The 26,247-nt window shown below is 44.0% G+C and overlaps 1 protein-coding gene across 2 annotated transcripts; it reads right to left on the bottom strand.

Moving 5' to 3' along the window:
* Positions 1-583: 583 nt before the first annotated feature.
* On the bottom strand, positions 584-7,497 carry COPS7A (COP9 signalosome subunit 7A). 2 transcript variants are annotated; one of them, XM_036866739.1, is made up of 8 exons: positions 7,373-7,497; positions 6,687-6,891; positions 4,943-5,018; positions 4,622-4,710; positions 3,005-3,207; positions 1,933-2,038; positions 1,620-1,771; positions 584-1,436 (listed from the first exon to the last, which is right to left on the bottom strand). In XM_036866739.1, the coding sequence occupies exons 2-8, from the start codon at positions 6,846-6,848 to the stop codon at positions 1,397-1,399; spliced, it is 828 nt and encodes a 275-aa protein (XP_036722634.1). In that variant the 5' UTR covers positions 6,849-6,891; positions 7,373-7,497; the 3' UTR covers positions 584-1,396. The 2 variants fall into 2 exon arrangements, with proteins under 2 accessions (XP_036722634.1, XP_036722635.1); XM_036866740.1 differs by having other exon boundaries at positions 7,260-7,488.
* Positions 7,498-26,247: the final 18,750 nt, after the last annotated feature.

Raw genomic sequence — 26,247 nt, 5'->3', positions numbered from 1 at the left:
CCTAGAGGACGGCACAAGCTCAGGAGAGCAGCTCGGTCAACACTGGGACCCTCAGGAGGCAATCGCCTCTCATGCACGTGGGGGGCCAGCTGTCCCTTACACTAGAGCTTCCCAATTCTAGGGCGTGCGCAGCAGTGCCCTGAGCCAAGGAGACCAGTCCTCCCAGCATGCTGCTCGGACGCTCTGCCTTGGACGGGGACAGGAGCCCGACTGCTGCTTCTTACTGAGGTCTGAGAGTCCTGTGTGGTACTGATGCAAAAACTGAAGTTTACTATCAACTCTTCCGCCTACAATTCTATAAGGTGGAAGGGAACAGGCTGAACTCAAGCTCCTTGAGAGCAGGGACAGTGCCCATCACTTTGGACCTCCAGAGCCTACCACGTGCTGGTGCTCGGTAAGCATCCACTGCTTCTTAAAGAATGCCGAGATACTGAGCCATTTGGCCAAAGTCAAACGGCCCACGATCTAGGTCTCCAGTACCTGGTTCTTTTGTTTTTCCAGCACTCTGCTTTAGAGTGGACTGGGAATGAGCCTTCTTCCCATCCACAAACACCAAAGACAGAAGATACCCAGTTCAGGGCGTGTTTGTAGATAGACTTCTCATAGATTTATTTCTGTGTCATGTTATATATAGATATACGTATATATACTCTTTTTATACAATCTATATCCCCTTCCCTTCCCCACAAAACTCACAGGAGGAAGTATAAATCCTTCCAGGATTGCCATCAGGCTTTCTAAGACAGCCAGGGCCAAGAAAGAACCATCTCGCAGCAGCTCAAGAAACAGCTGCCCTGAGGCTCTGGGGTCACTGAAGCAGCAGCCCTCCCAGGACCCACGGGGAGGAGAGAGGACAGGGAACTGCAGAGTGACAGGATTCTAGGATGTGAGTGTCCAGTGACGCCTAGAATGGCTCCCAGAACTCTCAGGGTGGGAATAAAGGTGGGAGCCCTGTGGCTCTTCAGATGCTGCCCAAACAGGCTGGTGGGCAGGAGGCGGGGCATGCAGGGCTGGGGCGGAGGAGGGGGAAGGGATCACGTGTGGGTTATACTGGAGACATGGCAGCCCCACCCACTCAGTGACGTATAATGAACAGGGACAGATGCTGACTCCTAAAGAAACAGGGGAGGGAGCATGGCAGGGAGGAAGAGGGGACAATGGGACACACAAGAAAGTTACATGAAACAAAAAGTACCAACAAAAACATGACTTGTACTTGCCTCCCCCCCCCAGAGACGGTGTGATCTATGCTTGGGGGTGTGGGAGAGAAGAAGGGAGGTGACGGGTCATGAACCCAGGTTATCAGCTGGCCAGGGGCACAGGAAGGCTCTCTGAGGACTCCTAAGGGGCAGGCAGGCAGCTAGGACCCCACATCCTGGAAGAAACAACAGTCCCTTCAGTTCGACTTGGACCAAATCTTGGCGCTCCCTCGGAGCCTGGCGAGGGGAAGAGAGAGAGAGAGGCTGCAGGGAACCTGCGCAGCGCCGCAAGCGCCCCCTGTTCCCGACCCCCACGCGAGCGACCAAAGGGACGAGGAAGCAGCAGCGGGGCACCCGACACCGGCAGCCCCCGCCGCACCCGCTCACCCCTTGCTCACCCCTTGCTCACCCCTTGCTCACCCCTTGCCCTTCGAGGCTTTCTTGCTGGGCTGGCGCTGGTTGCTGCCTGGAGCCGCTTCCCTGAGCTCCGTCACGTGCTGCTCGGGGTCCTGAGATGTGGCCGCAGCGGCGGCAGCTGTTGTAACTTTGATGGTTTTCTTCAGGTTGGCGACCTACCAGGATGACAGGAGTAGGGAGAACAAGGAAGGTTCCAGAACCTGACAGCCCCTGCCCACCCGGTCTGTCTGCGGCCGTCACTGTCCAAACCCCTCTGCCCGGGACCACCGGCCCAGGCTGGGGGAGCTCGGCCCGTCCCCCCCGCCCGCCCGCTCACCTCACTCTCGATCTGCTGTTTCAGGCCCAGCTGCTGCTCCTTGTGCTGGTTGGCGCGGCTCACCTGCTCCTCGATGCCGGACAGCACCACCTCGCAGCCCACACACCTGCGGGAATGAGGGTCGGCAGCGGAGGGCTGGGATCAGACTCACCAAACAGAGACTCGCAGAGACCCCTCAGCCCTGCCGTCCAGACCCCTGTCTGAGTTAGAAGCCTTGCCAGGGCACCTGGAGGCCACCTGCGACAATATTCCCAGGAGCCAGCAGGACACTCAGGTAAGATAAGGGAGGAGAAAGAAGTGCCCGGAGTGATGTGCAAGACGGGAGTAGGAACTAAAGCCAAAACAGGGTGGGAGAGGCCAAAGAGGAAAAAGAGAAGGTGCCTTAACGAACTAAAGTCAGACAAGAACACAGGAAACAGAAGCGGGAGAGGCCCGTGGCCTGTGCACAGGGCTGGTCACTGACCAGGGGGCTGTGTGCAGCGTGAGACAGGGACCCACACCCCAGGGGGTGCGCTCGAGAGTACCACCCCCCTCCCTCCCCCAGTTACTACACCAAGGACGCGCCTTCCGCCTCCTGCCCCCCAGGCCCTCCTCCACTCTTTTTCTCCCTCAGAAGCCTCTGGAGGGGCTTCCCTGGTGGCGCAGTGGTTGAGAGTCTGCCTGCCAATGCAGGGGACATGGTTCGAGCCCTGGTCTGGGAAGATCCCACATGCCGCGGAGCAACTAAGCCCGTGCGCCACAGCTACTGCGCCTGCGCGTCTGGAAGCCTGTGCTCCGCCACAAGAGAGGCCGCGACAGTGAGAGGTCCGTGCACCGCGATGAAGAGTAGCCCCCGCTTGCCACAGCTAGAGAAAGCCCTCGCACAGAAACCCAACACAGCCAAAAATAAATAAATAAATAAATAAAATAATTAAAAAAAAAAAAAAAAAGAAGCCTCTGGAGGAACGAGCTCACTCCCCTTCATCCCCTTGGGTTCCACCTCTGGCACCCAGCCCAACTCGCCTCCTTCCAAAGCATCCCTCCCTTTCTTGGGGCGAGCAGAGAAGGGACGGCGCCGGGACACAGGTCTCACCACTCCTGCAGGGTTCGGGCGATGGCACTGAGGTCCTGGCGCTGGATGTCCCGCCCGATGCTGTAGTCGACCTCCAGCCGCTGGTTGCGCTGGTCCAGGGAGCCGCGCAGCACGTCGGCGTACACGGCCTCGATGACGAGGTCTTCCAGCTGCCGCACGTTCCGCAGGGCCAGGGCCTCCAGCAGCACTGCGTATGGGATACACTGGGGCCCGAGGGCGGGCTGGGGCTGTGAGGTTCCGCAGCAGAGAAGGGCTTCCAAGCTTCTTCTTCCCTCCTTTCCCCCCCGCCCACCCTCCACTCTCACTCCTAAATCGTTTCCTCTAAGAGGCTGGTTCTAAGGTAAAATAAATAAAAGTACTCCCACCTGAGAAATAACAGCGTGAGAAGAACAATCTTAAATAAAAGACATACGCTCCCCTACTCCCTTCCCTCCCCGACCCCAGGGTGACATCTGCCTGGGTGTCCATCCTCTGGCCCAGCTCAGGACAGAACACGGACCTGGTCAAGATGAGCCTGACATAACGGGAGGACGTGGTGTGGGAGAGGTCTGGAGCTACTCTGTTTACCGTTTATATTCCGTCTACCTCCAAAGAAGCATCTTGCAGTAGAGAGCCTGGTTTAAGTAAAACCACGAGCATGCCGGGGAGTCAGTAACAACTGGGAGATGCAGCTGGGCGGAGGCGGATAGTTAACAAAAACAGAACCCAACAGGATATACAAAGACACTTCTGGGTTATGTATTTCTTTCTTTCTTTTCTTTTTTTTGGTCGCGCCGCGCAGCTTGCGGGATCTTAGTTCCCCCATCAGGGATTGTTGAACCCGGGCGACCGCAGTGAAAGCGCCAAGTCCTAACCAGTGGACCGCCAGGGAATACCCTGGGTTATGTGTTTCTTATTTTAGCAAACAGAAGCTGGCACCTCACCAGAAGAGAGAGCTTCATTCCAGCCCTGGATGCCGCGGCTGTTTGCAGAGGACTTTACAGCGGGGGAAGAGGGGGCTGCTGCACGACGGTGAGCGGTGTCCTAGCTGCTATTCTGACCCCAAACGTAAAGGGTATTTTAATTAGAACTTAAGTCGGTTGAAAAAGAAAAACAGGGCTTCCCTGGGGGCGCAGTGGTTGAGAGTCTGCCTGCCAATGCAGGGGACACGGGTTCGAGCCCTGGTCTGGGAAGATCCCACATGCCGCGGAGCAACTGGGCCCGTGAGCCACAACTACTGAGCCTGCGTGTCTGGAGCCTGTGCTCTGCAACAAGAGAGGCCGCGATAGTGAGAGGCCCGCGCACCGCGATGAAGAGTGACCCCCGCTTGCCACAACTAGAGAAAGCCCTCGCGCAGGAACGAAGACCCAACACAGCCAAAAATAAATAAATAAATAAAAATTTTTTTAAAAAGCAAAAAAAGAAAAACAAAATAGAAAACTAGGAGAATAATATTCAGCCCCAAAGGCCGCAGGTAACAGAGTTCAGACACAGACCTTGGAGGGGCATGGGGCGAGGCAGGAAGAAGCAACACGGTGGTCAAAGGCTGTCCAAGTGCCATTCCCTTCAGATGGACCCTCGAGAAGGGAGATACAGAAGGGTTCTCTGTGGCTCAGGACTGGGGGGACTGTCACTCACCTTGACTTTGGCAGCCAGGGTGACGACTGACAGGTGTCGAAGCTTATTCTTCTGAGCCTCTGTGAGTGGGGGAAGATTCCGGGCTTCAGCTAGAAAAAAAAAAGACAAAGAAATCCTGATTTCACATCTGTGGAAAGCCCTAGCCTACTTCCCTTGCCTTTTTTTTTTTTTTTTTTGGTTTTCCATGCCAATTCAGGTCTTGACCCTGACCCTGTGTACTTAAGGGATCTAAGTCAGGTATCCCAGGAATTTCTTCTAAGTCCCTCGGTAAACTGCCCTTCTCCCACCTCCAGTCTCCAGACCTCCAGCCCCTCCTGTTACCTAAGTAGTCAGCATACGTCCCGTAAGCAAACACCGTGAGCAGCCGAAACGTGGAAGCAAAGTCACTCTCAGCCAGCTGTGAGAACACGACGGGAGAGAAGAAGTGACAGGAAGGGCCTCTCTCTCCACCCTCCCAGCCTTACCCAGTTTGAGCTCCACTTTCTGGCCCCAGCTTTCCCCTCCAACATTAGCTCCCCAGCTCACCGAAAGGAACTCTCTGCATCTCTGATCACTCTCCCCACAGGAAGGCCTCATTTCCACCTCCAGGCCTTTGTTTACACTATCCCCCCAACCCACAATGCCCTCTTGCTCCATCTGCCTCCAATTCCTACCCTAAATTCAGAGTTGAAAACTTTCAGTGTTTAGTATCTAACACACACACACCACACACACACCCCAAACGTTGCAAACTGTGTTGTCTGGTCCTTAGAGTATATTTAGCATTTCTGAATTTGAATACCTTTAGGGGGTCTGCTGTACCCCCCAATTCACCAAAGACTTCTGCCTCAGCCTCACTCCCTTCACGGCTGCGCGAACTGAGCAGGCACCGGGATTTGTGGCCTCTGCTTCAGACCGGCCTCACCTGGCAGCTTTCATCACCCAAGCCAGTCCACCGAGACCTCCTCTCCTACCACTGATCACCCACTTAGTCAACTGAAGCCCACCTAAGGTTGTTACCTAAGAATATCTTTCTTTTCAACAAGATTACAGATGTGGTCTCTGGTATCCCACTTGGGTCTAACAGAACTGTGCATGTAGTTGGCTCTGCTGATAAATACTCGCTAAATAAATGATTTACACATGGATATCCATTCATCTCCTCCCTGCAACTGGAATGTAAGTTTCAGAAGGGTAGCACTGTGTCTTGTACTTTTCTGGTATTCCCAGATGACTAGGAGGGTGCTAAACAGGCACCCAAAACATACTTCTTTTTCTTCACCCTGATTCTCTTTAATTCCACTGCAGAGGAAAGCAGGGAAAGAAGGCAGCCAGTTTTCTTTGGACCAGAAGGATTCCGAAAGGCTAAATTCATTGACTCAATCACTGGCACTCAAAAACTTAACTCATAGTTGTCCACCTACCACCATCATAGCATCTCAGGGCTTCGGCTGGTGTCATACATCTTGGCAACCTACTCACTCTGGACTTTAAACTCTTAACTCTGCCACTTCTGTGTAACAGTTCTCTCTGGTGTGTTCCTAGCATCTTGCCATGTGTCTTTGGGAAAAAGATAACTTCTACCTTATCAAACTTAAGTGAATTAGCATATGGTGCAAACGGGAGAGAACAGGTCATGCCAATTTCACATTCATTCCTTCCACTTGTACCAGACTTTATACTTTCCCATAATCTCATCTGATTTCTACAACAATAGTGAGAGGCAGTATCAGGTCCATTTTTAAAAGAAAATTTAGGCCCTAAAATAAAAGTGACCTGATCAAGGCAATATGATTATTAAGAGCTACGACACTGATGGAGACAGGCTAGAATCAGGTCTCCTATTCTGAATCACAGGCTCTTTTGCTTAAAAATGAAAAATACTGGGTTTTACAGATCATTCATCTCCAAAGGGGAATTAAGAGGTTTACTTGCCTACTTACTTCTGCATGCTGCCAGTTAATAGTCACCATATTCTTGTTCAACTGAATGGTTATGGGGTTGCAGAATGAGCCCTGCCCACCCGTTCTCAAAGTCAAACTTTAGCCCCAAGCCTCCCTGGGTGCTATCCAGGCCAAGAACCCACCTCTCTAACATTAGGCATATCCAGCAGTTCCCCAAACACGTAGACACCAGGGGCCTCCAGCACCTGGTGGATGAGAGTGGCCAGCGCTGCCCCCTTGGCCGACTTGGCCAGGAGCAGAAATTGCTCCTGGTTCTGCCCTGTCACCTTCACCTCGGCACTCATGGCTGCACTGAGCTGGGGGTACCTGGGCTCAGGAAGTCTGGAGCTGCAAGGAAAAAGGATGTGAAGCTGGAGGTTCCTGAACTGGGGAGGATGGAAAGCACAAGGCCTAGGACCTCTATTGCAGAGGCACTGAGCCACGTCTGCAACGAGGAATCAGAGATGGAGCACTCTAACACTTGGATCTAGGAATCCTAAATTCGGCCACTTCGATGGCAGCCTGACTGACACAGGGTTGCCACGCCCACCTCCCCCATCCCTGGGCCTATCTCCAAGTCCCACCAGTGCACCCCATTGAACCCCAAGGCACAGGTCTTAGTGGGGGGAGGGATGTCACATAGTGTCCACCCCAACGACGACGCTCCCTCAAATCGCCACTGTGCCCCGCATGTGCCCCGAACCACGTGATCTCACCCTCGGGATCCTTCCACGTGGCTCCGCCCCCTCCCTTAAAGAGGCCGCCCAGGGACCGTGGGCTCCCGCCGGCTGCCCCGTCGTACTCTGGGTCAGACTCTGCGGACAGCTACCTGGAAGCTTCGTCTTCCAGCGCACCGGGCGGGGCCACCGATCCGTCACCTCCGGCAGCTGTTCCCAGCCTTTCCTGCCAACTCCCTGCAGGGCCGCTCTGGCCCCTAAACTCTATGGCTGGCTTCCGGCCGTACTTCCGCTCTTACGGGGCGGGCTTCGGACGCGACATGACCCGCCCTTGCCTCTGACTGCTGAAGCTCCCGTGAGCGAAGCAGACATTCTGCTCTCTGATTGGCTGTTGCAGAAAGAAGGACGGGCGCCTTTTTTTCGGCTTTTTTCAATAAAACTTTATTGTTGGAAGAGTGCTAGACGCTAAAAGCGGAGGCAACTCCAGGTCTCAGGCCGGTCCCGGCAGTTCTAAGCTGCTTGAGATCTGGACATCTGGCTGCACGGGGTGCCTGAGGCGAGAGGAAAGCTGTGATCGAGAGGGGGAGGAGGAAAAAAGCCTGGTGGGATGAGGAGAGAGGACGGAGACAATCAATAACAGAAGTTGAGCAGCAGAGATCACCTGGGTAGCGCAACCACTCATTTTTTTGGAGGATCTAGAGAAAAGAGTGGAAACGGTAAAGGAAATAGTAATAGCTAGCATGTGTCGAATGCTTACTGTAGGTCAGGCATCTTTTAAAATTAAAAATGTATCCCACTGAATCGTCGTAACTTTACAGCATCCCCACTGTGACTCCAGAACACCATCTGTCATGATTACAACATGTACTTATAGGGTGATGCTTTCCTACACATTGACTTTTTTAATTCCCGGGAAGGAAAAAAACACTAGGTGGAGGGAAGGCATATATTGTTATTCTCATTTTATAGATAAGAAAATTGAGGCTCATAAGAATTCAGAGTTTTCCCTGGAACCCATGTCTTTTCAAACCTGGAGCCAACTTTCCAATTCACCGTGATACTTTAGGGGAAAAAAAAATAAACTAACATTTCTATAGTGTTTTTTATTTCATACCGGGCTCACAGAAAGTCAAACGAGAGCAAAGTTAACGGTGACTTGGAGCCTTTGTGTGAGGCACTGAGCTAACAGCTTTACTTCATTCATTTGATGCTTATAACAATCCATAATTGTTTCCATTTTCCAAATGGAAAAACTGAGGCCCAGGGAAGTTAAGTAATTTATAAGTACTGGAAAGATAAAGGGAGAAAGAAGATAACTGAAGAAAAAAATCATAGAACTGGTAGACTGCTGGAGCTGAGGGGAATTTAAGCTCAATGTTTATGGTCCACATGGCTTAGGTTCATGATACAAAATGAGAAACAGAAGCAGGGAAAGGACAAAGAGAAGGAGAAGAAGAAAATGAGGAAGAAGAGGCAGAGGAGGAGAAAGAAGAAGAAGAAATAAATGAAAGAGCTGATACATGAAAGTGAGGAGGGCTTCCCTGGTGGCGCAGTGGTTGAGAATCTGCCTGCCAATGCAGGGGACACGGGTTCGAGCCCTGGTCTGGGAAGATCCCACATGCCGAAGAACAACTAGGCCCGTGAGCCACAACTACTGAGCCTGCGCGTCTGGAGCCTGTGCTCGGCAACAAGAGAGGCCGCGATAGTGAGAGGCCCGCGCATCGCGATGCAGAGTGGCCCCCACTTGCCGCAACTAGAGAAAGCCCTCGCACAGAAACGAAGACCCAACACAGCCAAAAATAAAAATAATAATAATAAATAAAATCAATTAATTAATTTAAAAAAAAAAAAGAAAGTGAGGAGAAGGAATCAAAGGCATAATAAAGCATCCAAAGTTTGAAGGAACCAAATAATTAATGAGTCCAACCGTATCCATTTAAAGAGGGAAGGAAAAAGAAAAATATAAGGAAAGAACGAGAAAAGAGGCAACATATATTCTGTTATGTGCCAGGTCTTTATTTGTTCAACGTTTTAACGACTTTTATTATTATTATTATTTGGCCTTGTGACATGCAGGATATTAGTTTGCCAACGAGGGATAGAACCCTGCCCCCTGCAGTGGAAGCACAGAGTCTTAACCACTGGACCACCAGGGAAGTCCCTTAAAGACTTTATATTTTTAGAGCAGTTTTAGTTTTATAGTAAAATTAAGAGAAAGGTACAGAGATTTCCCGTATACCCCCTGCTCCCACACATGCATAGATAACCTCCATTATCAACATCAGACACCAGAATGGTACATTTTTTACCTAGGATAAACCTGTATTGACATATCCTAATCACCCAAAGTCCATAGTTTACCTAAGTGTTCACTCTTGGTGGCATACGTTCAGTGGGTTTGGAAAACTGTATAATGACATATATCCATAATTATAATATACAGAGTATTTTCCTTGCTGTAAAAATTTTCTGTGCTCTGCCTACTTATCTCTCCCCGCCTCCTACCCCTGGCAACTACTGATATTTTTGTCATCTCCATAACTTTGTCTTTTCCAGAATGTCATAGAGTAGGAATCATACAGTATGTAGCCTTCTCAGATTGGTTCCTTTCACTTTAAGTTTCCTCCATGTCTTTTTGTGGCTTGATAACTAATTTCTTTTAAGTGTGGAATAGCATTCCATTGTCTGGATGTACCACAGTTTGTTTATAAATTCACCTACTAAAGGACATTTTAGTTTCTTCCAAGTTTGGGCAATTATGAATAAAGCTGCTATAAACATCCATGTTCAGGTTTTTTGTATGGACATAAATTTTCTACTCCCTCAGGTAAACACCAAGGAGCCCCATTCCTGGATCATATGGTAAAAGTATGTTTAGTTTTGTAAGAAACTGGTAAGCTATCTTCCAACTGGGCTGCACCAATTTGCATTCCCACCAGCAATTAGTGAGAATTCCTGTTGCTCCACATTCTCACCAGCATTTGGTGTTGTCAGTGTTCCAGATTTGGGCCATCCTAATAGGTGTCTAGTGGTATCTCATTACCATTTTATTTTGCATTTCCCTGATGACATCTGATGTGGAGCTTGCCATCTGTATATCTTCTTTGGTGAAGTGTCTGTTAAGGTCTTTGGTTCATTTCTTAATTGGGTTGTTTTCTTATTTGTTGAGTTTTAATAGTTTTTCATATATTTTGGATAACAATCCTTTATCAGATGTGTCTTTTGCAAATATTTTCTTCCAGTCTGTGGCTTGTCTTATAATTCTCTTGATATTGTCTACCTCAGAGAGGAAGCTTTACATTTTAATTGTCTACCTTATCAATTATTTCTTTCATGTATAATGTCTTTGGTGGTACATCTAAAAAGGCATCACCATACTCGAGGTTATCTAGGTTTCCTCCTATGTTATCTTCTAGGAGTTTAATAGTTTTGCATTTTACATGTAGGTCTGTGATCCGTTTGAGTTAATTTTTGTGAAGGGTGTAAAGTCTGTGTCTAGATTCTTTTTTTTTTTTTTTTTTTTTGCAAGTGGATGTCCAGCACCATTTGTTGAAGAGACTATCTTTGTTCCATTGTATTGCCTTTGCTCCTGTGTCAAAGATTAGTTGGCTATATGGGAGTCTACTTCTGAGCTCTCTATTCTGTTCCATTTATCTGTTTGTCTATTTTTTCATCAATACCATACCATCTTGATGACTATAGCTTTATAGTAAGTCTTGAAATCAGATAGTGTCAGTCCTCCAACTTTGTTCTTCTCCTTCAATATTGTATTGATTATTCTGGGTCTTTTGCCTCTCCATATAAATTTTAGAATCTGTTTTTTGATATCTATAAAATAACTTGCTGAAATTGTGGTTGTGATTGTATTGAATCTATAGGTCAAGTTGGGAAGAACTTATATTTTGACAATATTGAGTCTTCCTATCCATGTACTTGGATTATTTCTTCATTTAATTAGTTCTTCTTCGAGTTCTTTCATCAGAGTTTTGTAGTTTTCCTCATAGATCTTTTACATGCTTTGTTAGATTTATACTTAAGTATTTCACATTTTTGGGTTACTAAATGACACTGTGCTTTTAATTTCGAATTCCACTTGTTCATTGTTGGTATATAGGAAAGCAATTGACTTTTGTATATTAACCTTTGTATCCTGCAACCTTGCTATAATTGCTTATTAGTTCCAGGAGATTTTTGTTGTTGTTGTTGTTCATTCTTTCAGACTTTCTACATAAATGACTATGTCATCTGCGAACAAAGTCAGTTTTATGTCTTCCTTCCCAATCTGTATACCTTTTATTTCTTTTTCTTGCTTTATTGCTTTAGCAAGGATTTCCAGTACAATGTTGAAAAGGAATGCTGAGAGGGGATATCCTTGCCTTGTACCTGATCTTAGAAAGCTTCGAGTTTCTCGCTGTTAAGTATGATGTTAGCTGTGGGGTTTTTTTGGGTCTGTGTATGTTGTTGTTGTTGTTCAACTTTTTATTTAATCTTTACAACCCTTTGAGGTGAACATTAATATCTCAGTTAGGGCTTCCCTGGTGGCGCAGTGGTTGAGAATCTGCCTGCCAATGCAGGGGACACGGGTTCGAGCCCTGGTCTGGGAAGATCCCACATGCCATGGAGCAACTGGGCCCGTGAGCCACAATTACTGAGCCTGCGCGTCTGGAGCCTGTGCTCCGCAACAAGAGAGGCCGCGATGGTGAGAGGCCCGCGCACCGCGATGAAGAGTGGTCCCCACTTGCCACAACTAGAGAAAGCCCTCACACAGAAACTAAGACCCAACACAGTCATAAATAAATAAATAAATAAATAAATAAATAAATAAAAGAACGTGAATTTCTTAAAAAAAAAAAAAAAGAAATTGTTTAAAAAAAAAATATCTCAGTTAACCTGTGAGGACACTGAGGATGACAGAAGTTAAATAATTTGTTGAAAGTCACCAGTATAAGTGATGGAACTGAGATCCAAATGCAAGTTTGTCTGACTCCAACACTATGCTAAGAAAGAGAAGAAAAAGCAGAAATGAAAGAGAAAAGAGAGGAGGGAGAAAGAGATCGTCTGAGATCTAGTCCTGATTCATTCAGCTTTACACTAGCTATGACCTTAAAGCAAATTGTGCCATCTTGTGGTAGCTCCTCTTCAGTATCTGCAAAGTAAGAGATTAAGGCCAGCTCTGATTCTGATGTTTTATGGTCCCGTGAGAGAGAGAGGAATAAGAGAAGAAAATGAGGGGACAATTGATAACTAGAAAAGGAGAATTTGGAGAAAGAAAGGAGAGGGGATGGACTAAAGAAGTGAGATTAGAAAGGGCAGAGAGAGAAGAGGAGGAGGGGTAGATATGAGAAAGAGAAGAATAGAAATAAGGAAAAAGGGGAAAGTGGGAAGAAAAGTAAAGATCTCCAAGGGAGGATGGGAGCTAATTAAACTTAAGCAAAGATTAGGATGTAACATTTATTCATTCATTTGTTACTAAGTGACAGTTATTTACAAGGCCATGTGTCAGGTGCTGTGTTTTTAATGCTAAGGGTAGAAAACAAGATACACTGAAATAAAGCTAGAGAAGCTGTCTGATGTCTAAGGAGTCAGACACATAATAAAATATTCATCGGTGATTCAGAAGAATATATTTAGCACCTCTTATTGTCAGGCTTTTGTTCTAAGTACTAGGGATATAGACAAAATAGCTGCCCTCTTGGTGTTTACATTCTTGCGGTGAGACGCAGGCAATAAATACATAGGTCCACACATAAGTGGTCAGGAGCAAATTATGAAGCAAAAAAAACAAGGAGGGGGGATGGGGAATGCAAGAGACATTTGCTCTTTTGTATATGGTTGTAAGGAAAGGCCTCTCTGATAAGGTGACAATGGAGCAGAGACTTTAAAAAAAGAAAAAGGAGCAAGTCATATGGATTTCTGTGGGGACAGTGTCCCAGGCAGAACAAACTACAAGTGCCAAGTCTCTGAGATGAGAACATACTTGATGAGTATGAGGAACAGCAAGGGGGCCTGTGTGGCTAGAGCAGAGTTGAAACAGGCTGGGACCTGGGACCCTTTGCTGCAGTGCTGCAATGCTTGCAACTGGACAAACAGCTCCTGGAGCTACAAAATATAAAGAAACTATAAGGGACTAAAAATAACCATGTGCAAGCACAGTTGGGACAAATTATGAACAAAAAGATACAAAAAGACCAAAAAACTCAACTGCCACTTCTGCAGAGCCAGGAGCAAAAACAGGGTACTGTGCATGCCCCCCCCCCCACAAAACACCACCTAAGGGGTGAACAAAACACCTAAGCCGCCATTCTGTCCTGACCCCCCCCTGGCCACACCCCTACCTTCACCCTGTAGAAGAAACCAGCTCGTCCCCCCTTTCCGGCATTGAGCAATCAAGGGAAACTGCTGTTTGTTCTCGCCACCTCCTGTGGCTGCAGGAGCCCCAGTAAAGCCTTGCCTGAATTTCTTGTCTGGCCTCTAGTCAATTTCTATTGATCTGATACCCTAGTAAGTACCACAGTGAGAAGGGAGAGAAGTAGTGGCTGAGGTGGGAGAGAGAGCCCGGTGGCCAGGTCATATCAGGCCTTGTGGGTCATGGTAAGGACTTTGGCTCTTACTCTGGGTGAGATGGACACCAGTGGAGGATTTGAGCAGAGGGGTAACAGGATCTGACCCATATGTTTAAAATATTGTGATGCTGCATGGACAGAAACAACGAGTTTATTTAGGAGGCTACTCCAACGATCCAGGTGAGAGATTGTGGCGGCTTAAATGAAGGTGGTAGCAGTGGAGGTGAGAAGTAGTTGGATTCTGAGTTTAATTTAAAGCTGAGGTGAACAGAATTTGCAAATGGATGAGATGTGAGGTGTAAAAAGAAAAGAAAGAGTTAAAAATTACATCCTACAGGCAAGCTGCACCAAGCTTTCAAAGTGCAGATCATTTTAACCTTATATAAACTTTTCCAGAAATTAGGAAAAGAAAGGACAGTCCATAGCTCATTCTATGGGGCCAGAATTACTGGTAACTTTGATAACTTTGATAACTAAACCAGAAAAGGGTAATACGAGAAAGGAAAATTGCAGGCCAATCTCACTTATTAACAGAGATACAAAAATCTTCAATAAAACAAGAGCAAACTGAATCCAGCAAAGTGCAAAAAAGATAATACACCAAGACTAACTTGAATTTATGTCAGGAATTTAAGGCTAGCTTAATATTAGAAAATATATTCATTTTATTCATCATTTTAATAGATTAAAGGAATAAATCACACAATCATCTCAATAAATACAGAAAAAGCATGTGATGAAATCAATATCCATATGTGGTAAAAAAAAAAAAATTTTTTTTAGAAAACTGGAAGGGAACTTGTGGGAGTTCCCTGGTGGCCTAGTGGGTAGGATTCCAGGCTTTCACTGCCGTGCGGCCAGGGTTCAATCCCTGGTTGGGGAACTGAGATCCTGCAAGCCACACAGCGCGGTCAAAAAAAAAAAGAAGAAAACTAGAAGGGAACTTGTAAATCTGATAGAAGAATGCCTGGTACCACCAGTTCTATTTAGTCTTGTAACAGGGATCCTAGACAGAGGAGTAAGAAAAGAAAGAAAGAAAAAAAAGGGTAAAATAATTAGATTAAAAAAGAAATAAAGCAGTTATCATTTACAGAAAATGTCAAAATGTGATTGCATATGTAGAAAATTCAAAAGAATCTACAAATAAATTATTAGAATAAAAGTTTAACAAGGTTGCTTAAGAAAATATAAAATCAATTAATATATTTATATATGAACAACAATCAGATGATGAATGATTTTTAAAGCTACCCCTTGCAATACTATGAAAAATATCAATTATCAAGGTATAAACGTAACAAAACATAAGACCCATATGCAGCAAATTATAATTTATTGTGAGACACTGAAGACCTAAAATAAATGGAGAGATATTTCACATTCATAGATTAGAAGTCTCAATATCATGAAGAAGTCAGTTCTCCCTAAAGAGATTCATAGATTCAGTACAATCCTAATCAAAATCCCAAAAGGCTTTTTGTGTGAGTGTATAAAACTGACAAACTGATTCTAAAATTTACATGGAAATGCAAAAGGCCAAAAATAGCCTCTTGAAAACGAAGAAGACTTGCTTTACCAGATACCAGGACATAATTACAAAGCCATAATAATTAAGATAGTGTAGTGTTGGCACAAGATGGATAGATAAATTGACCACTAGAACATAATACAGAGCTCAGAAAAATATCCACACATACATAGACATGATTTATGATAGATTTGCACATTTGAGGAGGAGAGAAAAGACACACATTTCAATGTTGCTGTGACAACTGGGAATCCATATGAAAAAATAAAACTGAACCCCTATCTCAAGCCGTATACAAAAATCATTCCCTACTATGCTACAGACTAAATGTAAAAGGCAAATTAAAAGGGTTTTAGAAGATAATGTAGGGGAGTTCCCTGGTGGCCTAGTGGTTAGGATACCAGGCTTTCACTGCCAAGGGCCCCAGTTCCATCCCTGGTTGGGGAACTAAGATCCCACAAGACGTGTGGCATAGCCAAAAAAAAAAAAAAAGATAATGTAGAGGAATTTATTCATGAATTCAAGGTAGGGAAATCTTTCTTAAGACAAATACACTAACCATAAAGGAAAAGATTGATACATTTGACTGCATTAAAATCAAGAACATCTGTTCATCAAAAGACAAACCACAGAATAGAAGGAAGAATTTGTAACATTATCACAAAGGATGTGTCCAGGATGTATAAAGAACTCCTACAAATGAGTGAGAAAAAATCCTAACCATAAAAATTATAAATGGGAACTAAAGAGTTGTACTAGCAATTCACAAGAGGAAATCCGTAAGGTCAACAAACATATGAAAAGGTGCTCAACCTTATTAATAATTAGACAGATGCAAATTAAAACCATAATGAAATATCGCTGTATACACCAAAGCAGCCTAAGCTAAAGTCTGAAAATATTGTGTTGACAAGTACATGGAGCAAGAGAAACTCTCCTACACAGCTAATGAGAGGACAGGTGGTTAAACCACCGTGGAAAAGCGTTTAGCATTATCTAATAAAGTGAAAGATGCCCATCTATGATGCCGTAATTCACTGCTACACGTATAACAAATACACGTAGTATTACATGTGTGTCTTCAAAAACAGACAAAAGGAACTATATTGTTAAGGCATGTAGACACATACAGGGAAATTATTAAGAAAATCAAGGAAGGGCTTCCCTGGTGGCGCAGTGGTTGAGAATCCGCCTACCAGTGCAGGGTACACGGGTTCGAGCCCTGGGCTGGGAGGATCCCACATGCCGCGTAGCGACTAGGCCCGTGAGCCACAACTACTGAGCCTGCGCGTCTGGAGCCTGTGCTCCGCAACAAGAGAGGCCGCGATAGTGAGAGGCCCGCGCACCGCGATGAAGAGTGGCCCCCGCTTGCCACAACTAGAGAAAAGCCCTCGCACAGAAACGAAGACCCAACACAGCCATAAATAAAATAAATAAATAAAAAGAAAATCAAGGAAGTGATTGCCATAAAAGTCAAAATACTACTGATCTACCGTGAGGAGGGAATGGTATATGACGGAGTAAGATCACAGAGGTCCTTTTTGAATACTGGCAAGACTCTTTTTTTTTTTTTTAATTAATTAATTAATTTATTTATTTTTGGCTGTGTTGGGTCTTCGTTTCTGTGCGAGGGCTTTCTTTAGTTGTGGCGAGTGGGGGCCACTCTTCATCGCGGTGCGCGGGCCTCTCACTATCGCGGCCTCTCTTGTTGCGGAGCACAGGCTCCAGACGCGCAGGCTCAGTAGTTGTGGCTCACGGGCCTAGTTGCTCCGCGGCATGTGGGATGTTCCCAGACCAGGGCTCGAACCCGTGTCCCCTGCATTGGCAGGCAGATTCTCAACCACTGCGCCACCAGGGAAGCCCTGGCAAGACTCTTTTAGTTGGCCTAGATAGTGGTTACATGAGTATTCCCTCTCTAGGTATTCCCTTTATAAGTATTCAGTACATTTTATGTTCTCATTGCATTTATCTTTATGTGTTATATTTCACAATAAAAATTGGCTTTGAAAAGCATTTAATTCAACAACCACATGTGACAGAACTCTTAGCAAACTAGGAATAGAAGGGGGCTTCCTTAACTTGATAACATTTAACAATAATAAAAAAAAAACTACAGCAAACACCATTCTTACTGGGAAAACGTTGGAAGTGTTTCCTTTAAAACCAGGAACAAAAGAAAGAAGCCAGCTATTACTGTTTGTATTCAACATTGTACTAAAGGTCCCAGCCAGCACAAGCAGAGGGAATTAAAGGCACGGTATTGGAAAGGAAAAAGCAAACTGCCATCATCTGCAGATGACATGACTGTCTTTGTAGAAAATTCCAAAAGTCTATAGAAAAATTAGTATACATAAAAGAGAGCTTATTAAGGTGGTTAATAAGCTAAAACCAATTGTGTTTCTATATACCAGCAAAAAGTAATTCGAAATGCAATCTTAAAAAATACCATTTACCATAACAGAAAAGCAGTAAAGTACCTAGGAACAAGTAAAACAGAAGATGGGCATTATCTGTATGCAGAAAATGATACAAGTTCATTGAAAGACATTAATGATCTAAATAAATTGAGAGATACCCCAAATCCATGATAGGAAGTTTCAATAACAAAAAGGTATTGGGCTTCCCTGGTTGCGCAGTGGTTAAGAATCTGCCTGCCAATGCAGGGGACACGGGTTCAAGCCCTGGTCCAGGAAGATCCCACATGCCGCGGAGCAACTAAACCCGTGCGCCACAACTACTGAGCCTGTGCTCCAGAGCCCGTGAGCCACAACTCCTGAAGCCCGTGCGCCTAGAGCCCATGCTCTGCAACAACAGAAGCCATCGCAATGAGAAGCCCGCGCACCACAACAAAGAGTAACCCCTGCTCACCGCAACTAGAGAAAGCCCACGCGCAGCAGTGAAGACTCAACGCAGCCAAAAATTAAAAAAATTATTAAAAAAAATACTAGCCAGCTATAGAGCCTTTTTTTTTTTTTTTTAAAAAGAATGACTCCAAGATTTTTGCCCTGATCAACTAGAAGAAAGGAGATGCCATTTATTAAGAGAGGAAGCGCTGAGGGAGGGGCAAGTTTGCAGTTGAATAGAAAAGTCTGGGAGAAGGGAAGGGGCTGAGCTGGAGATTAAAATTTAGCAGTCATCAGTAAAAATGATATTTAAAGGCCAGAGACTGTAATGCGATCCCCTGGGGCGGGACCATAGGTGGAGGAGACAGCCAAGATGTGCCTGTCAGGGAGATGAAGAGGAACTAGCAAGGAAGACTGAGAAGGAGGAACCAGTGTGGTAGCACAAAATCAGGACAGTGTAGTATCATAAAAGTCAGGTAAGAAAGTGCTTCTAGAATGGGACACGATCACCTGTACCAAAGGCTGCCGATCACCAAGTAAAATGACGCTGATAACTGACCTCTTGATTTGGAAACATGGAGGTCACAGGTAGCCTTGACAAGTGGCATTTCAGCATAGTTTGGGCAGAAGCCTGATGGGAGTGGGTTCAAGAGAGATCAGGAGGGCGTCCATACGTCAGGATACTATAGAGGTGTGTGAAAGGATGATAAGGCTCCCTATTCATTGATATGGCAAGATAACAAAGATACACCAAGTCAAAAAGGAAAGGTGTAGAACAGTGTACATGGTATGGCAACTCTATGTCAAATACATGGGGGAATAAGAACTTGCATTACTGTTTGCTTGTGTGGGCATAAAAAGACTCTGGAAGAATATGTCGAAATTAGTCACACTGCAGGCAGAAGATGGGAAGTGGACAGATAGTGGATGGGGTGAGAATGAGAATTTTCCCTACATACCTTTTTGTATATTGGAAACATTTTTTTGCACATGGGAATGTATTACCAATTCAAAATAACAAGTTATAAAAATTAAAGTTTAAGTTAATAAAAGAGAAAGAGAAGGAATGGGAGGAGAAGTGGAAGAGCTGGTGAACAGAGAGCATCTTCTGAGATCTTTGCTTGTAATGGGAAGCAGAGAAGGGCAGACACTGGAAGGGAAAGGTGAAGCTAAGGAGGGTTTGTTTCAGGCTTAAACTGCAAGAAGTTACAGTGTGTTTATGTGCTGCTGGGCACAATCAAGCAGAGAGGAGGAGAGTGATGTGGCAGGAGAGGGAGGGACAGTCACTGGAGTGATGGCTTTGGGTGGTTGAAAAGGCGTGGGATCCCTCACAGAAGGAGAGGTGTGGCTGGGATGCGGCAGTGGAAGTGGGGAAGTTCTCTTCTGCCTGCTTCTATTTTCTCAAAAAAGCAACAAGCGAGATCATCAGCTGAGAGGGAGAAGGGTTCAGGAGAACCGACATTTGAGGACAGGAGACAGACAGAAATTTACCCTGACAAATACTGGGAAGTCCCAGTGAGCCCAGAGATAATGATAACGATACCAGCAGAGCCAGGCACAAGGAGAGAATTTATAGACTGTGGAATGTGAGAAGGTCCTCAAATTCATCTGAAGACACATGTTTCACTCTGTGTTTCATTGTCTCCCTGGCTCCATTCTAAGTTCCATGAAGACAGTGATGACTTTGTTCTTGCTCTCCACCATGCCCCAGACTGTAACACAGTACCCAGCATGTAGTAGGTGTTCAAAAAATAGTCACTGAAAGAATGAATCAATCAGGAATATGAGAAATAATTCATAATGACCCAAAGTCTTCAGTGTAAAAGTCACTTACACCGCTAGTGAATATTCACTTGATAAATTTGACCCACACCCATCATATCCTCAGGATGCAGCTGGGGCTCACCGGGGCCCAGGATTTGCACACCCTGCCTGACATGGCCTGGTTTGCATCCAGTGTGCACCGTCTTTCCCGGCCACTGGGAGACACTAGGAGGAGGGCTCACTCACTGTCTTCTGACCTCGGAATGAAGGGCTGTCAGGGACAGACAAGCAGGAGGGCAGCCACTGCAGATGCCGGTCAGAACAGCAGGTTTCCTTCCGGGAGGCGAGTGTGTCAGGCTAATGATAGTAATAACGCAGGGGATGAGGGGTGAGAGTCTGGAGGGGCAGGGGTGTAAGCAGAGACTTGGCTTAAAGCATTCTGCACAGGGAAGAGATCAGGGAGAGCAGGCAGATAGACTGGAAAGGCAGGTGGAGAGCAGAGGAGAGAATGAAGAGCTTGGAGTGGGCAGGGGTTCCAGGTGAAGTTCGCTAAGCAATAAACATTGAGCATCTACTATCTATCTGCCAGGTGCCAAGGAAGGATACAGGGTAAACAAGGCAAATGAGGTCTTTGTTCTCTAGTGTATGTGGGGGTGGGTGGGGTCAGACAATAAACAGTAAACAAATATAAGATCATTTCAGAGAGTGATGAGTTGGAAAAACAGTGAAACATACTAATGAGACAGAGTGGGTGGCTGAATGACAAGAGGGAGCCAACTAGGTGAAGATGCGGGGGTGGGGGGCAAAGGATTCCAGGAAGAGGGGATGAAAAGTACAGGGGTGCCAAGAGGATAATTTCAGATGTTTAGAACATCAAGAAGTCTGATCTGGCACGTTGTTTGAATATTGAGGAGTAGGAGTTGGAGGGCTTCTCCTAACAAGGAGTTCAGATTTACTCCAAGCACAATGAAAAGCCACTCAAATATTTTAAGCAGGCAAGAATATGATACAATTTGATTTTCAAAACGTTACTAGAGGCCTACCTGCTCTTTGGTGGGGCTAATGGCATACTCTGGGAGGGCTCACACCAAGGATCACTTTCCAGAACTTCAGCTGCCAGTGTCCTTGTCCCCACGGTGAGCCACAGCCACCTGCTGCCTCTGCAGGAGACCCTCCAACACTAGCAGGAGATAAGCCAACATTTCCAGTTAAAGGTGCTTATCCCCAGTGCTGAACTTTCTTTAGAGGAATCCAATCAAAGGGGCTTGGATCCACAGTCAAATCACTGCCCACAACTGGTGAAAGGTGAAACGGAGTGTGAAAAGTTCGCCTGTTTTGAAAGGAATCTCAAGAAAGAATGGCTGAACTAAAAACCAAGCTGACATGAAAAGTGGAGCCAGGAGGAGGGATAGTGACAGGACATTCTAGAGCCTCCTAGGGGCTCTTATCAAGAATAGATGCGTTAGAGAGCAGACAGCAGAAGCAAGAAGAACAACAATCCTGCAGCCTGTGGAACAAAAACCACATTCACAGAAAGATAGACAAGATGAAAAGGCAGAGGGCTATGTACCAGATGAAGGAAAAAGATAAAACCCCAGAAAAGCAACTAAATGAAGTGGAGATAGGCAACCGTCCAGAAAAAGAATTCAGAATAATGATAGTGAAGATGATCCAGGACCTCGGAAAAAGAGTGGAGGCAAAGATCGAGAAGATGCAAGAAATGTTTAACAAAGACCTAGAAGAATTAAAGAACAAATAAACAGAGATGAACAATACAATAACTGAAATGAAAAATACACTAGAAAGAATCAATAGCAGAATAACTGAGGCAGAAGAACGGATAAGTGACCTGGAAGACAGAATGGTGGAATTCACTGCTGTGGAATGGAATAAAGAAAAAAGAATGAAAAGAAATGAAGACAGCCTAAGAGACCTCTGGGACAACATTAAATGCAACAACATTCGCATTATAGGGGTCCCAGAAGGAGAAGAGAGAGAGAAAGGACACGAGAAAACATTTGAAGAGATTATAGTTGAAAACTTCCCTAGCATGGGAAAGGAAATAGCCACCCAAGTCCAGGAAGCACAGAGAGTCCTATACAGGATAAACCCAAGGAGAAACATGCCAAGTCACATAGTACTCAAATTGGCAAAAATTAAAGACAAAGAAAAATTATTGAATGCAGCAAGGGAAAAATGACAAATAACATACAAGGGAACTCCCGTAAGGTTAACAGCTGATTTCTCAGCAGAAACTCTGCAAGCCAGAAGGGAGTGGCATGATTTATTTAAAGTGATGAAAAGGAAGAACCTACAACCAAGATTACTCTACCCAGCAAGTATCTCATTCAGATTCAATGGAGAAATCAAAAGCTTTACAGACAAGCAAAAGCTAAGAGAATTCAGCACCACCAAACCACCTCTACAACAAATGCTAAAGGAACTTCTCTAAGTGGGAAACATAAGAGAAGAAAAGGACCTACAAAAACAAACCCAAAACAATTAAGAAAATGGTAATAGGAACATACATATCAATAATTACCTTAAATGTGATGGAATAAATGCTCCAACCAAAAGACACAGGCTTGCTGAATGGATACAAAAACAAGACCCATATATATGCTGTCTACAAGAGACCTACTTCAGACCTAGGGACACATACACACTGAAAGTGAGGGGATGGAAAAAGATATTCCATGCAAATGGAAATCAAAAGAAAGCTGGAGTAGCAATACTCATATCAGATAAAATAGACTTTAAAATAAAGAATGTTACAAGAGACAAGGAAGGACACTACATAATGATCAAGGGATCAATCCAAGAAGAAGATATAACAATTATAAATATATATGCACCCAACATAGGAGCACCTCAATACATAAGGCAACTGCTAACAGCTATAAAAGAGGAAATCGACAGTAACACAGTAATAGTGGGGGACTTTAACACCTCACTTACACCAATGGACAGATCATCCAAACAGAAAATTGATAAGGAAACACAAGCTTTAAATGACCCAATAGACCAGATAGATTTAATTAATATTTATAGGATATTCCATCCAAAAACAGCAGATTACACTTTCTTCTCAAGTGCGCATGGAACATTCTCCAGGATAGATCACATCTTGGGCCACAAATCAAGTCTCAGTAAATTTAAGAAAATTGAAATCATAACAAGCATCTTTTCTGACCACAACGCTATGAGATTAGAAATCAGTTACAGGGAAAAAAACGTAAAAAAGACAAACACATGGAGGCTAAACAATACATTACTAAATAACCAAGAGATCACTGAAGAAATCAAAGAGGAAGTCAAAAAATACCTAGAGACAAATGACAATGAAAACACGACGATCCAAAACCTATGGGATGCAGCAAAAGCAGTTCTAAGAGGGAAGTTTATAGCTATCCAGGCCTACCTCAAGAAACAAGAAAAATCTCAAATAAACAATCTAACCTTACACCTAAAGGAACTAGGGAAAGAAGAACAAACAAAACCCAAAGTTACCAGAAGGAAAGAAATCATAAAGATCAGAGCGGAAATAAATGAAATAGAAACAAAGAAAACAGTAGCAAAGATCAATAAAACTAAAAGCTGGTTCTTTGAGAAGATAAACAAAATTGATAAACCATTAGCAGACTCATAAAGAAAAAGAGGGACAGGACTCAAATCAATAAAATTAGAAATGAAAAAGGAGAAGTTACAACAGACACCACAGAAATACAGAGCATCCTAAGAGACTACTACAAGCAACTCTATGCCAATAAAATGGACAACCTGGAAGAAATGGACAAATTCTTAGAAAGGTATAACCTTCCAAGACTGAACCAGGAAGAAACAGAAAATATGAACAGACCAATCACAAGTAATGAAATTGAAACTGTGAATAAAAATCTTCCAACAAACAAAAGTCCAGGACCACATGGCTTCACAGATGAATTCTATCAAACATTTAGAGAAGAACTAACACCCCTCTTTCTCAAACTCTTCCAAAAAATTGCAAAGGAAGGAACACTTCCAAACTCATTCTATGGGGCCACCATCACCTTGATACCAAAACCAGACAAAGATACTAAAAAAAAAGAAAATTACAGACCAATTATCACTGATGAATATAGATGCAAAAATCCTCAACAAAATACTAGCAAACAGAATCCAACAACACATTAAAAGGATCATACACCATGATCAAGTGGGATTTATCCCAGGGATGCAAGGATTCTTCAATATATGCAAATCAATCAATGTGATATACCATAATAACAAATTGAAGAATAAAAACCATATGATCATCTCAATAGATGCAGAAAAAACTTTTGACAAAATTCAACACCCATTTATGATAAAAACTCTACAGAAAGTGGGTATAGAGGGAACCTACCTCAACATAATGAAGGCCATATATGACAAACCCACAGCAAACATCATGCTCAATGGTGAAAAACTGAGAAGCATTTCCTCTAAGATCAGGAACAAGACAAGGATGTCCACTCTCACCACTATTATTCAGCATAGTTTTGGAAGTCTTAGCCATGGCAATCAGAGAAGAAAAAGAAATAAAAGGAATACAAATGGGAAAAGAAGAAGTAAAACTGTCACTGTTTGCAGATGACATGATACTATAAATACAGAATCCTAAAGATGCCACCAGAAAACTACTAGAGCTAATCTATGAATTTGGTAAAGTTGCAGGATACAAAATTAATGCACAGAAATCTCTTGCATTCCTATACACTAATGATGAAAAATCTGAAAGAGAAATTAAGTAAACACTCCCATTTACCACTGCAACAAAAAGAATAAAATACCTAGGAATAAACCTACCTAGGGAGACAAAAGACCTGTATGCAGAAAACTATAAGACACTGATGAAAGAAATTAAAGATGATACAAACAGATGAAGAGATATACCATGTTCTTGGATTGGAAGAATCAACATTGTGAAAATGACTATACTACCCAAAGCAATCTACAGATTCAATGCAATCCCTATCAAATTACCAATGGCATTTTTTACAGAACTAGAACAAAAAATCTTAAAATTTGTATGGAGACACAGAAGACCCTGAATAGCCAAAGCAGCCTTGAGGGACAAAAACGGAGCTGGAGGAATCAGACTCCCTGACTTCAGACTATACTACAAAGCTACAGTAATCAAGACAATATGGTTCTGGCACAAAAACAGAAACATAGATCAATGGAACAGGATAGAAAGCCCAGAGATAAACCCACGCACCTATGGCCAACTAAGCTATGACAAATGAGGCAAGGATATACAATGGAGAAAAGACAGTCTCTTCAATAAGTGGTGCTGGGAAAATTGGACAGCTCCATGTAAAAGAATGAAATTAGAACACTCCCTAACACCATACACAAAAATAAACTCTAAATGGATTAGAGACCTAAATGTAAGACCGGACAGTATAAAACTCTTAGAGGAAAACATAGGAAGAACACTCTTTGACATAAATCACAGCAAGATCTTTTTTGATCCACCTCCTAGAGTAATGGAAATAAAACCAAAAATAAACAAATGGGACCTAATGAAACTTAAAAGTTTTTGCACAGCAAAGGAAACCATAAACAAGATGAAAAGACAATCCTCAGAATGGGAGAAAATATTTGCAAACAAATCAACGGACAAAGGATTAATCTCCAAAATATATAAACAGCTCATGCAGCTCAATGTTAAAAAAAACAAACAACCCAATCCAAAAATAGGCAGAAGACTTAAATAGACATTTCTCCAAAGAAGACATACAGATGGCCAAGAAGCACATGAAAAGCTGCTCAACATCACTAATTATTAGAGAAATGCAAATCAAAACTACTATGAGGTATCAGCTCACACCAGTTAGAATGGGCATCATCAGAAAATCTACAAACAACAAATGCTGCAGAGGGTGTGGAGAAAAGGGAACCCTCCTGCACTGTTGGTGGGAATGTAAATTGATACAGCCACTATGGAGAACAGTATGGAGGTTCCTTAAAAAACTAAAAATAGAATTACCATATGACCCAGCAATCCCACTACTGGGCTTATACCCAGAGAAAACCATAATTCAAAAAGACACATGCACCCCAATATTCATTGCAGCACTATTTACAATAGCCAGGACATGGAAGCAACCTAAATGCCCATTGACAGAGGAATGGATAAAGAAGATGTGGTACGTATATACATTGGGATATTACTCAGCCATAAAAAGAAACGAAATTGGGTCATTTGTAGAGACATGGATGAATCTAGAGACTGTCATACAGAGTGAAGTAAGTCAGAAAGAGAAAAACAAATATCGTATATTAACGCATATATGTGGAACCTA

Source organism: Balaenoptera musculus, chromosome 10 (assembly GCF_009873245.2).
Source record: "Balaenoptera musculus isolate JJ_BM4_2016_0621 chromosome 10, mBalMus1.pri.v3, whole genome shotgun sequence".
NCBI lineage: Eukaryota > Metazoa > Chordata > Mammalia > Artiodactyla > Balaenopteridae > Balaenoptera > Balaenoptera musculus.
Note: the sequence above shows the minus strand (reverse complement) of the source record. Positions and strands in the feature narration are given on the sequence as shown.

Coding starts and splice junctions, on each gene's coding strand:
- COPS7A (XM_036866739.1), bottom strand. CDS start 6,848: ATGAGTGCCGAGGTGAAGGTGACAGGGCAGAACCAGGAGCAATTTCTG. Junction 1,772..1,932: donor AACAGCAGATCGAGAGTGAG/GTGAGCGGGCGG, acceptor TCATCCTGGTAG/GTCGCCAACCTGAAGAAAAC. Junction 1,437..1,619: donor AAAGCCTCGAAGGGCAAGGG/GTGAGCAAGGGG, acceptor TCCCCTCGCCAG/GCTCCGAGGGAGCGCCAAGA.